This window comes from Lethenteron reissneri, chromosome 41, assembly GCF_015708825.2.
Source record: "Lethenteron reissneri isolate LAM-NWPU_2019-01 chromosome 41, ASM1570882v1, whole genome shotgun sequence".
Lineage (NCBI taxonomy): Eukaryota > Metazoa > Chordata > Hyperoartia > Petromyzontiformes > Petromyzontidae > Lethenteron > Lethenteron reissneri.
Genome location: NC_083819.1, coordinates 3,521,938 through 3,541,925, shown reverse-complemented (window position 1 = coordinate 3,541,925; position 19,988 = coordinate 3,521,938). Strand labels below are relative to the sequence as shown.

Sequence of the window (19,988 nt, the reverse complement as noted above, 5' to 3'; positions counted from 1 at the left end):
CGATGAATTAAAACATTTTCGGGGGACAGGGAACGTTGCGATGGTCGCTCGTTTTTTGTCGGGAAGCAAAGCGGATTGCTCGTCACGTTACGCTTACAGGGCATTGTGTCACGTGTACAGATACTCAAGGGAAGAGTCGTGCTTCGTTACGCATTTATTTATTCGTCCGAAAATGTTATATTGTTCAAAAATCGTTGCTGATCCACAACGGGCCGGCTAAACATTTCACCGGGGGGGGGGGGGTGCATCATTTGCACGGTGGCTCACGCGCCTGGCTGCCTCGCTTGAGCTACAAATCCGGCAGCACGTGTTTGTGACTCCCTGCCACGGCTGATGCGAGCGACATCCGCCGCGGGTCCCCGGTGCTGCGCGTTCCGACGTGACCCTTCGTGCCGTCCGCGCGACCGTCTCTTCTCCCCTTGCGCAGCGGCGTGGAGGAGACCGGCACGGTGCTGTCGCTGGAGCAAACGGAGCGGCTGCTGAAGCCTCGCCCCGGCGATTCGTCGCCGCCGTCGTCACCGTGCGCCAACCCCGGCGGCATCGTTGGCGCCGCGACGATGGGCGAGTCGCTCTTCATGAAGCTCAAGGAGGAGCCGGACGAGCTGGCGCTCATCGCCCCCACGGCCGGCGACGAGGTCATCAGCCTGAACTTCGGACTCGGCCGTGAGTCGCCCCGTCCCAGGCACCGTCCAGGCTACCGACCGAGAGCTCCGCTTGGCTTACCGAGCCCCGGTGGGAAAACTACCGAACTCTTCGTAGAAATAAGAATCCGTCGTCCGTTACATGATCATCGTACGTAGGACTCCTCTCGCACCGTACGTAGCCAGCCACGTGCAAAACGCGGTAAACTAATTGCAAGTGGACACTTTGAGCGGGCGGTACCGGTGCACGGCCGAGCCGAGCCGACGCGAAAGGGGAACGCACACGGCCCAGCCCATGTTTCGGTTCCCACACGTTTGGCAAAAACACCTGCTGCAAATACATAAAGTCGAGTTCATTCTCCCGGCAAGGCAATAACCCCCCCTCCCTCGCCTCCCTGCCTCCCACTTGTGAGCACTCGGCAGCATAAATGGGTACGAAACAGTGAGCTGATTGGCATGTCCTGTGTGGCAGGCTTTTCTGGGTATACAAACAAAATAATAATAAAATATCCTTATCAAAAACCCATGGGAGAAACGTCTCAATCCATGCTGCACAGCTCCCTTGTTTAATCCTCATGGACGGATCTTTTTTGCCATGAAGTGAAGAGCCGTATTTTAGTGTGATGCATTGTGTGCCATCACTCGGGTCCAGGATTAGACTCACCAACGCCCTGCACTTGACAAGCCAGTTTAATCACGGGGAGGCGACACCCAGATTCAAACCCAGGATCTCAGCTGTGCCAGCTTAGCGTCTCTTGACCCCTGGGCCACGCAGCCAAACTCTGGGGCTTTAAATTTAGCCGTGATGGGTGTGGACGTGTGGCGTGGTTGTAGATCCGTATCTAGCTTGTGGCACGGACAGGATCCTGAGAACAGAGAGGGCACGGTCGGGCTGTCTTAGGCGTAGGTCAACTTTTGTTTTTTCCCCCCTCGCGTCGATTGAAGTTGCATAAGACCAGGGACACTAATCAAGCACAACTACAAGCATACGCTCTTGGGGATTATCTCATTGTCCCATCTGGAGTTGATTTGACCGAGTGACTATCCCACGGCAGACTTCCGTGCGCGCCATTCCTCTCGAGCTACCGTGGTGCGCCTCGCCATGTTCACCGAACGTCGCATCATCACCCTCGTCATTATCCATGGCTAATCCGCTGCTGCTGTTGCTGCTGCTGGATGAAGGGCTCCAAAAGCCGCCGACGTTTCTGACGATCTTACGATGATAATGATCCACACAGCGCCTTGGACGTGAGACGATTTCACAGCTGCATCTTCTCGGTGGATGTCCCACCAGACACGGTTCCATCTCCTGGCCACCGCTCCGTCATTATTCTGGGCCATCGTGCCTTCCAGTGACACGTCCTGCCCAGGCCGCACTCTCTCTTTTACCAAACGACCTCCACATTTGGAATCAGCGTCACGCGTTTCGAGTATTTGGCTGCTCGAAATGTGCACGCGATGAGCCACTTCGTTGCGCTATCATTTGTGGCCAGGTCGCTTCTGAAAAAAAAATCTAAATAACTCAGCGGGCCTTACCTGGCTAAAATAAAAACTTTTAGTAGCTAAACAGTTTGTGGGCTGCATGAACGTGAACCCCCACAGATCGCTGCGGCGGTGGCGGTGGCCTGCAGCATCCGCCGTTGTACTCGGACCTCTCTCTCTACGACGACGTGGCACTGCCCAGCCCCGAGCGGGGGGACCGTGAGCCTCCGCTGGGGTTGCCCCTCACTCCGCCGATGGCCGCCCCGCGGGATCCGCGACCGCCCCGCGACTCGGCCTCCGCCGCCTTCTTCTGCGACGCGCGAGTGCCGCAGCCCTCTGCCAACCGGCGCCAGGACGGTGCTGGCAACACGGTGATGATGATGATGCAACAATGATGTTGATATGATGACGAGGGTAGATGATGCAATTGCTTCAGGGTTGTGCCACGCGTTGTTCGCCATCATCTCCAAAGTTTTTGCTCCAAGGTCCTGGGGCTCATATAGTAGTAGGTTTTTACGCTTTCAACTGGCACAAAAACTGACACCTTTATACAAGGTGATCATGTTTGCACTAACCACAACACAAGCAGTCAAAATGCAAACAAAAAGAAACAACACTGATGATAATAATGATATGCATTGTCCTTGAAGTTGATTGGTCCACACCCGAGACAGCTTATCTTAGAGCCTAGTCTCCATTGGTGTTGGACCAGATGACGCCTTTTGGTAAAGGATCTCTCATAGTGTCCTGGGGCTCATTTTGATTCGAGGTGTGTCGTGTTGATTATTGGTTTATTAGTTTTATTTCAACCCACGCCCTCGTCTAACAGCATCTCTCCACTTGAGCAACCGCGTTTTGTCAATAATTGTCAGTCAATTTCATTCTCAGCGAGACTTCAGAGAATATGTATGTAGAACTTCTTTCGCGCTGAACGTAACCAACCATGCTATTGGGTGGAAGAGCTACCGGGACTGGTGGAAGGGGCCCTGGTTCACGCGCTGCGCCCCAAACCCCAACGATTTTGATTTCGATTCCCGGTCATGGCAATCGAAGTGAGTGTGGCTAGCGATGTCTGAACCAGTCTTGATGGTCCCACCTTTGTCAACCCCCCTCTTCTGACCTGGCGTGGGATAGAGGCCTTCGGCATTAGGTTGACGGAAGGGCTCTGAGTTACATGTACCAATGTGGAACTTCCTTCGCGCCGTACGTAGCCAACCGTGTGAATCGGAGGCGAGGCATTCTACTGCCCAATTCAGGCTCGCTTGCGGGTTCTCTCCTCATTCCGAGAACGACACTACCCCTCCCCTCCCCCCTTAGAGGATAATCAGAGCCCCTGCGCCTCGCATTTCTCAGACGAGGTGTTGCGCGGCCTCAGGCACGCCCGGAAAATTAGCGTCCCGCGTCTTTTATTTTAGGAACGAGAGAGGAGAGCGGCGAGTTCTTTGCCGCATCGTGATCGATGCGAGCGAACGTGGCCGTTGTTTTTTTGTCGCCACCGTGGATCGGAACCCTTGCCCTCCCCCCCCCTACATCCCCCGTACCCCCACACCCCCCCCCCAAAACCCCTCACACGTGGAGGGGACCTCCGTGCTTCAGTGTTAGCGATCAGGGATTAACCCAAAAGAGCCGTACATGGGACGGAATGATTGGATTAACGGGACGACGTTCATCCTCCTACTTTATTGTGTTTTATTTTATCAGCTGCCCCGTTGCGTGCTGGCAGTTGACGCGATGGGCGAGGATTATTTTGTTTGTTTTTTATTCCCCTTGCCTCGGTCCACCCAGCAGCAGTAAAAATAGTGGACAACGTAGTAGATCGGCAGGTTACGTGCGGTGGGGTAAAGTGCGGGCACTGCAGCCGCTTGCAAGACATCTGACGAGGCTTCCAACAGTCGGCCAAAACACATTCGAGTGGGGCTGAAGATCTCTCGCGAGTGGAGGCTTCTTTCAACCGACAGTGGCTTGAGCAGAGACATTGCAGGGCTGCGCCTTCACGAATACGATTAACAATTTACAACCCGTACGTTAATCAACTGGTGGATGACGATCCGGTCAAGAATAACTGCATACAAACCCACCACGTTCATTAAATGAGATTCTCTACTTAATTTCGATAATTTCCGGCTTTGAGAATTAAAAAATAATGGATTCAGTTTATCATGCATTGAACATTTTTCCCTTGTAGGGCGGGTGGGAAAGTGATACCCACTAGTGTGTGAATCGGAGATCACTTGAAGGGATCCCAGACGTGACAAGCCGCCAATAGTACAGCAACTAAACATCGGGCTGTGAATGAATATTTTCTTCGTTGCAAATTTCCCCCCATCGCAGCATCCACGTCATGTGACACAGCACCCATTCGCATCTCTCGCAGAACAATTCATCCCTTCGATTCGAACCCAGGATCTCGAGCTGCCAGCTCAGCTACTCTCTGACCCTCCGAGCCACCCTGGTTAAATCATGTTTATTTTAAACGCCAAGAGAGAGAGAGAGAGAAATGCAATGTTCGTTCTGCATCGAGTCGACGCTCCCTGTAACGACGGTCGCCCGACATTTGCCGTTGCAGCGCTCCACCTCCGAGGAATCCTTCTCGCCCCTGGGTGGAGACCTCCGAATCGACACCATCGAGAAGCTGTTCAGTGTGGCTCCGGAAACGAAGGCCCCAGCGCCCACACAGGTCCTCACAGCATCCCCAGAGCATTCACTCCCAAAGGCAGGTCCACGGCTCGAGCCCGCCTCCATCCCACGTGATCCTTCTCCCTCCCACCCTCTCTCTCTCTTGACCTCGCAACAACATTGCACTCTCCACACGAGGGTTCTTCAACTATTGTAAGGAAAATGATTTGGTGACGCCTCCGCTGCTGCTCCTGCCGCGTTGGCGGTGGTGCAAAGCAAAAAAAAAACTCAACACGTTCGTCAATAACACCGTGTGGCATTAAAAGGAAACATATACGATAGGGTGACGTTTCGGGGAATGGCCCTTCTTCATGGCAAGCGATACACCCAAGAGCAGCAATACATCAGCCCCATCCGCAAGTCGCAATGCGACAGATATCAAGTGTTATTTCCAGAGGGTGCACGTTTGGACAACGTGAAGAAAGCGAGAATCAGGATTGCACTCTTCGTCCGTCTATTGCGACGAACGGAACGACAGCAGCGGTAGCGAGACGGTGACGAAGGCTCCTCCGAAGCCAGCCCATTGAGAATTTAATGACTGCGCGTTTCGAATTTATGAAAAGCGTTTTTGCGTATATGAGGAAGTTTAAATTTGGCTCGCGGTATTTATGTTCTGTTTCTCTTGGCTTGCCGGCAGGAATTTGGCAGCGATCTGGACCTTGAGACGGTGGCTCCGTACATCCCCATGGACGGCGAGGACTTCCTCCTCTGCATTCCGGAGTCCGCTCCGGGTTTTTACTCCGACTCCCCACTCCCCAAGAGCCCCCCAGGGGCCACGGGCCCACCCGGAACTCCGGCTACACCTCGCCACCTGCACTCCGGCATCTTTCAGCCCCCCGAGGTAACGCATCCTGGGAATGCCGCGATGCGGGCCGATACCTACGATTCGTATTGTACACCACAAAGTCACCGATAAATCACGTGATCGTTTGTATTTTTTAAATACCATTGTGCAGCGATTACCATGGTTCGTGTTGTTTGTTTTTTCACGTTTTATTTATTAACGGAATATTTCCGAGCGAACAAGAGCACAGTTGTTAAAGTTTAAAATAAATAGCAGGAGTACGCCACGCCCGCCGGCGTCACGCTCCCAAGCTTCGGCCAAATTTGAAAATTGCCCGCAAATTGCTGAAATCATGAATAGCTACGTGAGCAGCGTTGTCGCCTCCTCCTGTGAAAACTTACAGCAGACAATAGTGGTCTGTGAAACAAGCCGTGTGCTGTGACGAATGGCACAAACACAAACGTGCACACGATTGCAATTGATGATTTCAGCCTTTAGCCGTTTAATGGGCGCTTTGCGATAAATGATGCGATGTGGGGGTTAGTTGACCGCGACGTTCTCCTAATTCGTCTGACTATTTAATTATCTCCTGCGTTGCGGAGAGCCTGTTTGTTGTGAGCACTAAAGGTTGTAATGATTATAAAGACTTATAGCGGGAGTGTAGCGGTTAGCGCGCACTGCCGCTCATGGCCAGTAACGGTGACGGTTATCTGAAACAGTCCTGGGCCTTCCCTAGGTGGACTCAGACTCAAAATGAGTACCTAGTGCATTGTGTAAACATAGCTACTGGGGAGACAAAGGCGGTGCCATTCCGGCCTTCATAGGTGCTCGCTCACAGCAATGGTCTGTTAAGGCAATATGGGGAGGGGGGTCCCTTTGTATCTTTGTTTTGTTATCCACTAAGGGGTATTGACAGTGCTGTTCCACCCTCGGTAACGAATAGGTTCCTCACCCCTGCTGTAGAGGGGCGTGCACTGTGACCGCTGTTCTCACGGATTGTCACGAATACAATTCGTACGCGCGAGGTTCGATGGCTGGTTCTTTTTAATACTGACGGTGATGCCTTGAGTGTGGGCCATTCAACCAGCACGGATCCTCATGTCTCCCCCACCTCCTTCTCATACCTCCCCACTCCCTCTTCTCCTTCTTTTCCCCCCTCTCGACAATCTATTGGGTTGTTATCTGATACGGGGGTTGTTATCTGATATGGGAGTTATTATCTGACATGTTACCATGTTTTGCTACTCTTTCCGGGCGCGACTCTGCGAATATTACAGTGGGAGTGAAGATGCGAGTTTTCAATCAACGTTTAAAATATAAACCTCTTCATTGTGTTTGTAATCCGAGTGCTCGACGCACTTTTTATTTTGATGTTTCGCGAAAACATGTATTTATTATGATTCAACGTGTGCGTGCGTGCGTGCGTGCGCGGCCGCTTTACTCCGCGCAGTTCCAGCAACCGCTTCGGACCCTGGCCGCCCCCTCTCCAATTTCCCAGCATGCACCGCTGCCCGAGATCAGCTTCCGCCTGGACGAGTTCGGGGTGTTCGGCCTCAACCGCCTGGAGGAGACGCGGCACGGCAAGAGCCCTCCTTCCCCCGCCACGGCGGCCGGCGCCGCCGCCAGCGCTCCGAGCGCGTGGGTCCCGTCGACACTCACGGCCAAGAGACCCAAGTTGGACTCCCCCTGCGAGGCCGTGCCTCCCCGCGTGGGAGCGAACGCCCCGTCGCGGATGCTGCCCCTGGCCTACCCAGCGCCGCACCAGCAGCAGCACCAGCAGCAGCAGGCGTACGCTCCGAGGTGAAGCGGCGATTTGCGCTTTCGTGAGGATGTTGGTCACGGGAGTGGTTTGCTCCGGTGCCGGAAAGGATTCAACGATGCATATCAACAAAACGCCTAGGTTTTTGCGGGAAATATTACGATTTTTGGGGTTAGGCCATGTAATGAGCTGGCCCAATTTTGTGTCGTAAGACCCTCCCAACATCTGACATTTTATTCTGTATTACCTGCAGATGCTTTGGTGCAGCCACTTGATTTTTGTGCCTGCGCTCAGCAACCGTGTTAACAAACAAAAAAACACACGCACCACATCTCTGTCTGTGCATGCAGGCCGAGTGACGGTGCCCACTACGTGGAGATGCCAGGGTCCCTGGCTCGGTTCTCCGGCCCCTTCATGGCCCACGTCGCGGCCACCGCCGCCTCGTGCCGCAAGCGTCGGCTGAGCAACGAGGGAGCCGCGTCGCCCATGAACCTCGCCGCCTACGCCCAGCAGCCCGGCCTCGTGCGTGTGCCGCCGCACTGCTCCGATCTTTAGCGTAATCTCCTGCGCAGGCTTGCGCAGTTGCGCCTGCGCAGCTCCCACCCGATGTGCTTCCGGGTCGTGCCACGTGTGGTATGCGCGTAGAATTTCTTCCGCGCCGTACGTAGCCAAACCGTGCTCGTCGGAGGTACGTTGTGCCACGTGTTGTTCGATGTGGGACGGTTTGCTTCACGCGATTGAGCAATGCGTGGTACAATCCCGAAAACACAGCGGGTGTAGAAAAACGAATTCTGATTCATTTAGACTGGAGGAATACGATGAGCTACGAGGCTCATTTTAACAGATGTCGCCGGGTCGTCTGTGCTACCGACTCGGCCCGATCATGGCCAACGTCGGTAGCTAGGCAAGTTTTGCCAGAATGTGTCCCTGGCCTCTCCTAGATTGACCAAGCCTTAAATAAGTTCCTGGTGTGATGGGATAAATCATTATTACGGGATCTGGCCACAACACCCCATCGTTGCACCATGTCGACCTTAATAGGTGCTCAGCTAACAGCATTTGCCCCTAGCGGTAGGTTCTGCAGGGATCGTCGGCATTCACAACGATTTGAAATTGTGCTCCTGTGATTCAGACAATGCTATGGTCTCGGCGATATGCATCCATTCCCTAGCCATGCCCAATGCTCTGGGTGCCCCTCGATAGATTGAAGACTCATTTCTTTAGAACTGCTTTTTGTGTTTAGTTTGTCGTCATCGTCCCCCCGCACCTCCGATTAGCACGGTTGCCTACTTTACGGTGCCAAAGAAGTTCAACGTACTTACGTACCTACGTACGTACGTAGCTAATAACCACGGCAACCGGTATCCGAATTGCTCCCCCAATGCCGAGACTTCCCTTCCTCCGCCCCTCTGCGTCTCCACAGGGCGCTTCGCTCGCCGTGCAGCCCGAGCCGTACGCCGGGAGGGCGTGCGGACTCCCCGCCCACGGGGACTCGCGCTGGAGCGGCGGGGACTGCGCCACCGACAAACTCGCCGGCCCTGGCAGGGGCCGCCAGACCCTCTGCCGTAAACCCGCCACAGGTTCGGCAGCCTCCCTCCTTCCCTCCTTTTTTTTTTTTACGATCAGACGAGAAAGATGCTCGGTCTTTCGGCACTTTACTTCGTTCATCATGTCGTTTTCTTTTTTGCTTATGTGATCCCTTTTTTGATCAAAGATATAACGCGGGTTTCCCGTGTAACATTAGTCCCATTGTGTGTTACTGTGTTCATAGACACCAACAAGAAAACAAATCACCCTCAAAAACCCATCACCAGATACCCTGCTGCTGCTCTACCAGCACCATAGCGGCGAAGTCACCTGCCTGACCTCCCTCCCCTCCCTCCCCTCTCTCCCTCCCCCCCCCCCCCACTCTCCCTCCCGATGATTGCACACAAGGAGAGGGGGGAACGGTTAGGAGTAGGAGAGATTAAGAGCGCAGCGGGCGGGAGGGCAGCGAGGTACGGTGGGGCAAGGCCGCGGAGAGATGTAAATACCAGCGTATCATCGCGGATCCTTGCGGCCGATCCTTCGACGAGAGGCGCGACCGTGTTGACGCGTGACGATCACCGCGCTTTCCCCGCGCGCAGACGTGGCGAGCCGGCTGCTGGCCGGCGGGAGCTCGCTGCCCGAGCTGACGCGCTACGACTGCGAGGTGAACGCCCCCGTCGTCGACTGCCGCCGCCTGCTGCAGGGAGTCGAGCTTCCTGCGGGCCCTGGACCAGACGACGTAAACGCGCGGGGGACGAGCAGAACGACGACGACGACGTCGACCGCCGTCGGAGCGCTCCTCAGCCTTCTCTGCCTTCCCCCCCCCCACCTCGCCCCGCCCCCACCACCCCAGTCCCCGGTGTCACTTGGGCGGTCGGCCGAGATGACCGCGGCTCGATGTCCCGTAGATCGTTCTCCCCGCACGCGGCTCAGCCTGGCCTCCGTGCCCGGCCATGCGTTACAAGAAGGGGTGGTGTGGCCGGAGGCTCGCGCACGGCCGGCGCTATGCGCGACCAGTCTGTGCGGTTATCGGGGCACGTCGTGATCTCGAATTTGAAGTTGGGCGTGCTGCGCTTGGGTATGTCACGAACTTGGCTGAAAGTTGAGAGCGCCGCACACAGAGGTTGAGATTGAACGGCAGACGGGGGCAGCACGCTAATAGAGCCTCTTTGGTTTCATTGGTGGCTTCTACTTTCTCAGATACGCTCTCTCTCTCTATATATATATTTGTATACGTACGTGTACGTGTGTGTGTGCCTGCAGTGGCAGTTTTGTTGTTCGCGCGGAACCTTTAAAGACCAGCATTGTGCACGAGGGTGTGGTGTGGTCATCACCAAGCCCGACCAGAACGTGCCTCAACAGTCTTGTACGGCTACGGGGGAGAACTTTGTCTTTGTAGCGGCATGTCACTATTTAGCCCTCCCTATTTTGCGACCGTTCTTATCCGGAGGTCTGCTGCTGGGATCTCGTGAACAGCTCCGAGATGCCTGCAGCCAGGCACACATCTGCAGTGGCGCGCGAGTCAAGAAGATGCCTGCCTCTGCAATTGTTTATTCCAGCCGCGTATATAATTTTTTGGAGTCGCGTTTTAAGATGAATGGACGGGAAGCTGGGAGCCACTCTCGCGTTGTCCTCTCAACGATTCGTTATTTCAGAGGGGCTCGCAGCGCCGAATTTAGGCACACGGCTCACAATGAAGTGGATGCCACCAAGATTAGATGCACGTGGGGACCGTATTTTGTAAACGAAAAGGGCGATTGGCTCACGGGGCTAAGGTTGGTTTTGTGACCGCTATTTAGTTTAGCGGGCAGAGCATCGGATCGTGCGCTATAATTCACTGACGATGAGCGGCTGCTCTCCATTTATTGCCATAGCGAAGCATCCAAAACGATGTGTTGTGTTTGAATTCTGGCGGTGTTGTCCATTCGTGATGTTCCCTACAAAAGTGAACTGCATGAACGAGTTGCGCAGCGATTGACATGTGGTGAACGTTTTATGGAGATTAATTTTTTAAATGTTAAAGAAGAGGGCAGTTTTGGTAACTTAGCACAGTATCTGAATACGTTAGGACAAAAGAAAAAATATATAAATTTGATAAGAACACAAAATTAACCCGTTTTTGTTGTTGCAATGTATTGAGGAATACAAACGGCAGCAATAGCACAGTTGCATTGACCTTGCTTCCATCAGACATTTAGTGCAATTGAGAAAAAGAAATATCCTTACTCCCACGTATTTATCTTGTTTTGTGTTTGTCTCGTAAATATCGCTACATCGTCCATGTATTTGTAAAAAAAAAAAAGAGAGAAAACGAACGATAGGAGAATACATTTTGACTTAAAACTTTCGTGACTGCAGGAATTCATATGCTTGGTTCTTTCGGTAAAGTCGCGTAAATAGAAAACCAAAAATAAAAAAAATGTGAAATAAAATAACATTTATTAAATTAAATATAAATTATAAAATAAAACTAAATTGAAAATAAATAAAAATGATTAAAGAATTTTTTTTAAATAATAAAAGCAAACAACCCACAACGTTTCGATCGCAACACAAGCAGTCTTCATTTGATGGAGACCGCTTGTGTTGCGATCGAAACGTCGTGGGTTTTTTGCTTTAATTATTATTTTAAAAAAATCTTTAATCATTTTTATTTTATTAAAACAAATATTTTGTTTTCTATTTACGTGACTTTACCGAAAGAACCAAGTATATGGATAGGAGAATAATAATAAGAAGAATACCACTGATGATAAATATAAATGTTTAAATTCAGCGGTTCAAGCACCATGCATACTTGTGAATACTTTAACGAACTGAAAAAGTTAACTTTAGAATGTACATTGTTTAATCCCTAACATTTTCAGGAAAAAAAATACAATATTTGTAATGCACCTTCGATGGAAGTTTCCACTCCACGTTGAACACAAAGATTTATAAAAAAAAATACAAAACGTGGAAATTTATTTTTAGCACAAAAAATATATAATCGTAGAGGTTAATCCCAGATTATTTGCACATAACCTTGGTGCTTTTGGCGAATTACATATTTCGTGTTCTTCAGGAATAACGTTGTTCCAATACACACAACATATTTTGTACAATGAGGCATAAACACAATAGCTATTGCAAAATACTGCAAGGCAACTTGTTGTGTGCCTTGTGTCTGATTGTGGTAAAAACATTACTTTAAAAATAATTAGCTTTCCAGGAATCAGTGTTTCATTGTTTCAGCAGCACATTCAAAGAGATCCATAGAAATGGTATCTTGATGCATGATGGTGATAAATTCCCTTCAAAGTACATTTTATTTCTACATTAGCGATTATAAAACAAAGACCCCACGATGAAACTACAATGGATCTATAATGGCGAGAAATATTTTTGATAAATTTCTTCACACAAACCGAAGTTGTACCAAGTGCCTGAAAACACGCATCTCTTTCCGTGCAGAATGAATACCCTGCACCTGATTGTAACAGCTAACGTGCCAATGCAACTCCACGTCCTCAGTGGGATGGAAAAAGAAATTCCATTCTGGGTTTTCTAACGTGACCGTGCAGCCTATGTGCAGGCCCCAAAATATGTAGCGGTCTTTTGTTTAACCCCCTTTTCCATTGGCACACCTGAGTCGCGTTGGTTCACCGTGTCCCGCCGACAACAGGACCGGCATTGGCATCCGCACGCACACGCGCATACACAGCAGGAATTTCATCAACAGTGGCCTTTGAACCTGCCTTGCCTTAAGGGTTCACCGAGAAAATTGCCACGGCTCCAGATCCGGTTGAGCACCGATCTCCGCTTCAGGTTTTTTCAGCCCAAGAATCAAGGCAGCTTCCTCGGAGGACAGATCTGGCAAGAGCTCAGCAAATTCCATTGGGCGTATTGAGCATTATACTTCTGCTTTCCTATCGTACCCGATTGATCAGCTGTTCTTGTCGACTGTGATTGTAAAAATAAAATACTGGGGTGGAGCTTTCTAGAACTGTAGCCACGGCAGATCCCTGGGTAAACTGTGACGACTATACTAGAGAGACACTGGGTACATGTCTGCGGATTATTCTTATTTTGACATTTTCCGAGTGCAGGCTCGTGCCACTGGCCAAGGATGGTGGGTGGATTCAATGCCCTGATCAGCCACGATCTGCTAACTGTTGACGAACGCCTCCCAGAGTCGTCGTCACCTCTCACGGTCTTGCAAAGCAACAATCCCTCGAGCTGTTGCACACCGACTGATTTCATTGTTCCATCGCCGCAGTCGCCGTCCCCTTCGGCGTGTTGTTGTAGCCGAAAGGCACTTTCGCTCTGATGCAGTGTAGGAGTAGAAATTCAACTGATGTAACTTCAATAAATTATATGCGATAAATAACAGTCTAAGGGATAAACCAAATACAAACATGTTGTGGCAGTTTGAGTAAAAGTAGATTGTAATGTTTCAGCCGAACGATCGTCAGTATGAATAGCATTAATAGAATGCATTGGTAAACTTAGAATGACTTACTGGACAGCTTTATAGGAGGGCAGTCTACCATGTTTGAAAAACCTTCAGCTATAGTTGGACCTGCCACAACATGAGAACACTATTGTACAGCCATGACTGGACACACACTACATGTTGGTGTTAGGGTTAATCTGATGAACCCAAATCACCCTCGAAATCCCACAATCTCATCAGATCTGATAAGCTAATAGGGCTTCAGCGTGGCTAGTGCTTGGATGGGTGACCACCAGGGCTTGCCAGGGGTTGTAGTCGTGACGTTGATGGGTGAACACGAGAGAGGAGTGTGGGTTTGTCTGTGGGCAATTCAGTTTCTTCACACATAAAGCAAACCACTTAATTTTTGGAATTTATCAAACATCCCAATGCAGGATGCTTCTGAATACGAATTTTGAGACAGAGTGAGGCTTTCCTGGGAAATAATTGTTAATTAGATTGATTGTTAAAAGCTGAGAATCACTGCTGCCAGGTGTTTCAACGGCACTCGCCACTCACGGCAAGACATTTCAAAAGAAGTGCACCAACGTGGGTCTGTTGTAGAGTACATTTGATGTGGTCACGTTAAGGTTGAATTTCGATTCGTACAATGCTTTGATCGAATGTCTACAGAAGCCTTTTAACGAATGTGTGAAGTCAGGTGGTCTGTGAATTTGTGCTACTGTTTTAGTTTTTTTTTTTAATGTTGAACTTTACTCTGCCTCTAACCACTGTCCCACAGAGGCTCTGCTAACTCGCACAATAGTTTGTTTTGAATGAATACATGCGTACCTTATATAAAAAAACTGTTGCAATTAAAAGAAAGTATCTTTATATACACATATATATTACGAAAACACACTATTTTAGAAAGTAGACTTAGATATGCAGGGTATTTTCTACTACGTCTTGTATTCATTTTATTTTTATTTAAGCTCACCACTTTATTATCGGGTGACCTTGCATCGCAAAGCCAAAGGAATGTGATGTAGACTCACATGTTCCCGCACACACCTGTAGGCTGGTTATAATGTGGTTGTTGTAATTTCACAAGAGACGCGTTACAATGGGGGCCTAATCAAAGTTGTCGGGTGCACAAGCAACCTTACAACTCGAATGGGTCAGTTGGAAAAGATAGGCTTTATAAAATGTTTTCTTTGGTGTATTTTTTTTCTTTTCATGAACGTCTATCGGAGCTTATTAACATGCGACTTGTAGTAACGTTAATGGGTGCGTCCAAAGTCAAAATTCAGAATGCCCATTCTCAAAATAGTGTCGAATCATTCCCAACCAAACTGCTAAAACCCTGAACCGGTGTTGGAATCCCGCGTATGATGTGCATGGCAAGGACTATAGGGGCCACATTAATATCTCGAGGACATGGCTCATTAAAAAAAAATTCCTTCTAGACTTGAAGCTTTCGTGACTGCAAGGATTCATATTCTTAGGTTTTGTCGGTAAAGTCACGTACGTAAACTTTACCTACGTGACTTTACCGAAAAAACTTAAGAATATAAGAATTCCTTCATTGTTGGTAATGGACACATCAGAATATTTCCACGACAAATATATCAATAATAATTTACATTCGTAAGGCGCATTTCATCAAGGATCCCAATGCGCCATGTATGGAAAGCAGGGAAATATGACCTTTCAGGGCAGATTTAAATAGCTAGAAAGATCTTGATTGTCTCATTATCAGAGGCAACGCGTTCCATAGTCTTGAAGCTGCACTGGCAAAATCCCGATTACCCCCAGGAACAGAGCCTTGACCTCGGAATATTAAGAAGATCAGAATATATCAAGGACCTTATTAGTGTATAATATGACTAACATTCATTAATAGGAGAATGTGGCCCTAGGTATGATGAGCCATGTTCCCCACTGATTGTCATAATTTGGGGTTACAATTCAATTAAAGAATAAACTTCGTGGGGTTTTTTTTTCTGAACCGTCTTTCGAAGCTTTTAAAATGTGATTGTAGTAATTTTAGTTCATGCGATTAAAGTCAAGAGCCCCCATTCTCAAAATTGGCACTGTTGGTGTCGATTAGTTCCATCCATTCCAGAAGCCTGAGCCAGTAATGTTTTGTAGAAGTTGAGGGGACTGAGGGGTCATTTTCACATCCTTAGCTGACAAACATCACTCTTATGACTGACCCATCGTCTGTAGTAATGGTCGCATTGGCGCTTTTTATGCAAATCTGATAAAAGTGAACTTGCGTCGGGATGAGAATCTGGTCCAAGGCATGTGATGGTTGATGCCCTCGGCGATTCCATGAATTGTCACGATGCGGAGACGCAACTCATTTCCACAGCAGATCATTTAAATAATCGATGTGTCTAATGTATGAAATTATTATGGTCACGAGAGGTGCACTGCTTTGTGAGCATACAACCGATTTGTCATGACTTTGATAAATGATATGCTAACGATTTGCTGATGGTACATTTAGGCGAATGGAGTGAAGAATACTACAAGCAAAGAGGTGAATATGAGAAACTATACAAAAGAGTTGGAAATAAGAGACGAAAGGATCCATCCTTGAATTGAACTGCAAAGCCTAATCATGACAGTTGATCAAATTGCTGTGCAAGTACATCGTTACAAGTTTACTGAATACATGTTTCAGTCATAAGGCAGTGTTTGTCCTGGGGTAATCTTAATGGGATCTCACCTTGTTTAGAATAAAGCACACGGATTAAATGAATGTATATTAATAACGTTGGTGGAAAAAGTGTTTTAAACCTGTGATTCTTGCCTATTAATGGATTTAATGATGCTCATTTGTGAGTTGATGGTAGATATACTTTGTTACTGCTGATGATAGTTAATCACCCATTAAAATGAATGTGCAAGTAAATTTTTACAGCCCTTTGTCAATCCACTCTTGCATGTAGACCTGATGTGTCCGTCCGTTATGGAGGTTTTTTTGCCCATACTTCACCACACTGGTCAGTATGTATCGGTGACGAGGGATGGCCAAGATCAGTTCAGAGGTCACTCGCCACTAATGTTAACCATGGCCAGGAATCCAAGAGTGCAGAGCACTAACAACTGTGCCACAACTCCATCCCCCTAATCTCAAAATAATCCAGAATTTATAATAGTTGCACATGTGTCAAAGTGTTATGTAAATCATTATTCACAATTATATTAACTTTATATATATGTAAGTCTTGCATCAGATCAGGAGGTGAAAAAAAAACCCCACTAAGGATGCCCTGCATTCTCGCTCGTGCAGGGCTGGTACACTTACTGTCTGGTCAAAGTGCCAGATTATGGCCTGTGACATTTTCATACAAGCCCGTGGCCACATGAGGCCTACCACTCCAAAATGGCCCACGAAACACCATCCATGCATTTTCTTCGATTTAAAGCTTTCAGTGACTGCAGGGATTCATCTTCTTGGTTCTTTCGGTAAAGTCACGTAGAAGGGAAATAATAACATAATATTTATTATTTTTATTATTTTATTATTTCCATTCTACGTGACTTTACCGAAAGAACCAAGAAGACTATCCATGCACTCCTTGTTGTACGGCTGCTGATGTGGACGCAGAGCAAAAATTACAATTTCACATTCAAGTGGTCAAGCCAGACAAGCGCGTCAGGAGCAGCGGAGTGTATCATCGCTGCGATGTCTCCTTTCATAGTTGTTGATCAGGCATTGTGTCGCTATGTGTTGCATGGTCTGTTCTGGGTGACCACAGTTTCCGTTTGTGCATCGGGTATCTGCATCTGGCATAGTTTGCTCGGATGCGGTTTCGGGTGGAGCCTCGGGTGGCACTCCTTTGTCGAGGATCCCGGGGTGAGCTGGATTTGTCGCTCATGTAGATACACAGTCGCTTCTTGCTCAGCATCTTCCATATCAGGCGTATTGTTTTGAGGCAAGGAATGGCCCTTGCGAGATTCAACATCAAGCCCTTCAACGTCAACTTCCTTGACTTTTACCGTTGTAATTTCCTGCATCATTTGATTTTAAATCTCGTGTTTGCTTTTTTTCGTCCCAATCAAAATGAATAAAAAATAAATATATGCTGACTTAGCAACTCAATTTACAATGGCTGAGTTAACAATGGGTGTATCTCAAGGGGAATCGAATGTGATCGCTTTGAGCGAAATGTCCCGAAAAGGGAGCTAACGGATTGCCCATTAGCAACATTCACAGAGCCTTGCTATCGACCATGCAACGTGATAATTTAATCCTGATGAAAATATATGTGTTCGTGCATGCATATATATAGAACATATGTTAAGCGCTTTTGTTTTAATCCATCACAACACATTAAGTCAAGTTGAAACGTGTTTTGTAAAATTCTACGTGGTTATTTCAAATGTTTCGTCCCGTTCTGGTGTTGAAGGGTTCTGTAACCCTACAGTAGGAGGGACACGAGGTGAATGACCTGTAACCTTACTACCGTACCTTTAATAACCGCAAGGCAAACAAAAAAACGTGAGGCTTTGCTGCCTAGGTGTTGGGGGGAGCATGGACGTCAGGTGCTACCTTTTTACTTTTCAATTTTAACCAAACGCTTTGGCGGCAACATTACCGTACTTACGTGTTAGCAGTAGTGAATGTACCTGTTATTACATCAGTTAAAAAAAGCCAAATAAAAGTTATTCTATATCACCATTGCTGTGGAGTGCTCACCTTTGTTCTACTGCTGCCAACAACGACAACGGGGGTTGAATGATGCGGTACGTGTGTAGGGTTTGAAAAAAATTATAGAGAATTTTATTTGTATGCGAGTTTCATGACAACCATACAGATATTAGACCAGGGGTCGGGAACCTTTTTGACTGGGAGAACCATAAAAGCCAAATTTTTCTAAATATATTTCATTGAGAGCCATGTAGTATTTTTAACGTATAATAAATTAAATATGTCTTACTTTTAACACGACTTCTGGTGCTGCATGGTTTTGCTGATGGCCTTGTAGTCTGGTTTATACGTGGTGAGGTTGAGCTTCGTGCAGGCGTGACCCGTGAAATATATCTTCAAAACTAATTTCTGTTTACTTTAAAATGACACAGTATTATTAAGCAATATCACAAGTATTTTAAAATCAGTTCCAAACTGATTTTTATTTATTTTTTCAACTCAAAATTGCCTGGGAGCCATATGCCGTCACTGGAAGAGCCATATATGGCTCGCGAGCCATAGGTTCCCGACCGCTGTATTAGAGGCTGCTACATTTATGACAATGTCAAAAAATTGATATATTTCGCCCTGAATCTGAACAATGCATTAATCGAATCACCTGAGGTGACTGGATACGGATTAAATAATTACACCCTTAATGTGTGTGTGCATTTGTATCCATATTAACATATTATTGGGACCTGCAATACCACATTTGAGTTAAGTTTGTCGTTACATTTCATTTATGAATCAAAAATGTATTTCACATTTCAAATATAATGTATGATTTATGAATCTCCCATGGGTTTTGTTTTAAATACAGTCAAGGTAAATAGTCACATCCCATTAGTATGCAGTCACGAAAGCTTTAAATCGAAATTCAATGCTAATAAGTTTAGGCGATAGAGTGGTGCAGTGGTAAGCTCACTGCGCGATGAGCCAGACCACCTGAGTTCTATTCCCAGCCATGACTAACAGCAGCACGTGGGAAGTGATACTGGTAGGAACCCACTGGTTCCACCAGCCCACAGGGGATTATTGTGTCCGTCCGTCGTGCAGGGAGGAGCTGGGTGGGGAGTGAGGGGCTGGGCGGGGAGGGGAGGGTGGGGAGGGACTGGGTGGGGCTGGGTGGGAGGGGTGGGGCTTGGTGGGGAGGGGCTGGTCACCCCGTGGTGCCCTTATAAAACTCAACGTTTAACCTACTCACGCCGGCTTGTGCCCGCTCTCACAGTTGGCCATATTTGCGGAATACACCACGCCGCCATTGACCCTACAGGCCATTGGCCGAGCAACCCGACGTTCCTACCAGCTCCCTCCGCAGGACAATGTGTTATCTGAACTGGTCTTGGGCTGCCCTCTCATCAAAACGCACTGACTATCCATCATGGTTAAGTATGATCAAACAAGCCTCATGACTGACGTGGCATGGGATGCCTTCATTAAGCAATAGATTTATTGAAAAAAATTGCAATTTATCATTATCATTAATGGCTATGCTCAAAAGTACAATGTCTTTTTTTAACGGACTTTTTTGTGACAAGCAGGCCTCGACAATGGCATTTAGCTTCTGAACATATTGCCATACGCAAGAATAGAATAGTGTACGTTTGATATCGAATGGAATTTTTGTCATTTTGGAATTTATATTCTAGGGTTTCATAATAGGCCTCCAGAGACTTTTAAAATCCCTTTCCCTCCGTTGGTCAAACATTTATTTCTTATCCTGCAGAATAATTTCATAATCCTTAAACATCTCAACAAGGCACACTTGTAAAGCACGTTTCTCGATCCATGGCCACCAAGGAATATTAAAACATTTCTCACATTCTTAACTTAAAATCAACATTCTTGTTTTATTGCAAGCATTGCAGCCTCTCCCCCTAGCACGCTCCCCACCCACACAGCTTCATCCAGAGCAGATTCTGTGGTTATTTTCGAGCAGTTTGCTGTATATTAGTTTAGAGACAAGAGTGCATACAAAGGAAGCGTTTGCCCCTGTT

At 47.9% G+C, this 19,988-nt stretch overlaps 1 protein-coding gene across 1 annotated transcript in view; it reads left to right on the top strand.

Annotated features, from left to right (window-relative positions):
* The window catches only part of LOC133352620 (hypoxia-inducible factor 1-alpha-like), a 65,339-nt gene extending 55,579 nt beyond the window's left edge, over positions 1-9,760 (top strand). Inside the window, 9 exon segments of the mRNA XM_061568376.1 lie at positions 428-663; positions 2,244-2,494; positions 4,690-4,800; positions 5,437-5,640; positions 7,034-7,383; positions 7,693-7,864; positions 8,766-8,922; positions 9,469-9,584; positions 9,586-9,760. Of these exon segments, the coding sequence (XP_061424360.1) occupies positions 428-663; positions 2,244-2,494; positions 4,690-4,800; positions 5,437-5,640; positions 7,034-7,383; positions 7,693-7,864; positions 8,766-8,922; positions 9,469-9,584; positions 9,586-9,612 (1,624 nt within the window). The 3' untranslated portion in view covers positions 9,613-9,760.
* Positions 9,761-19,988: the final 10,228 nt, after the last annotated feature.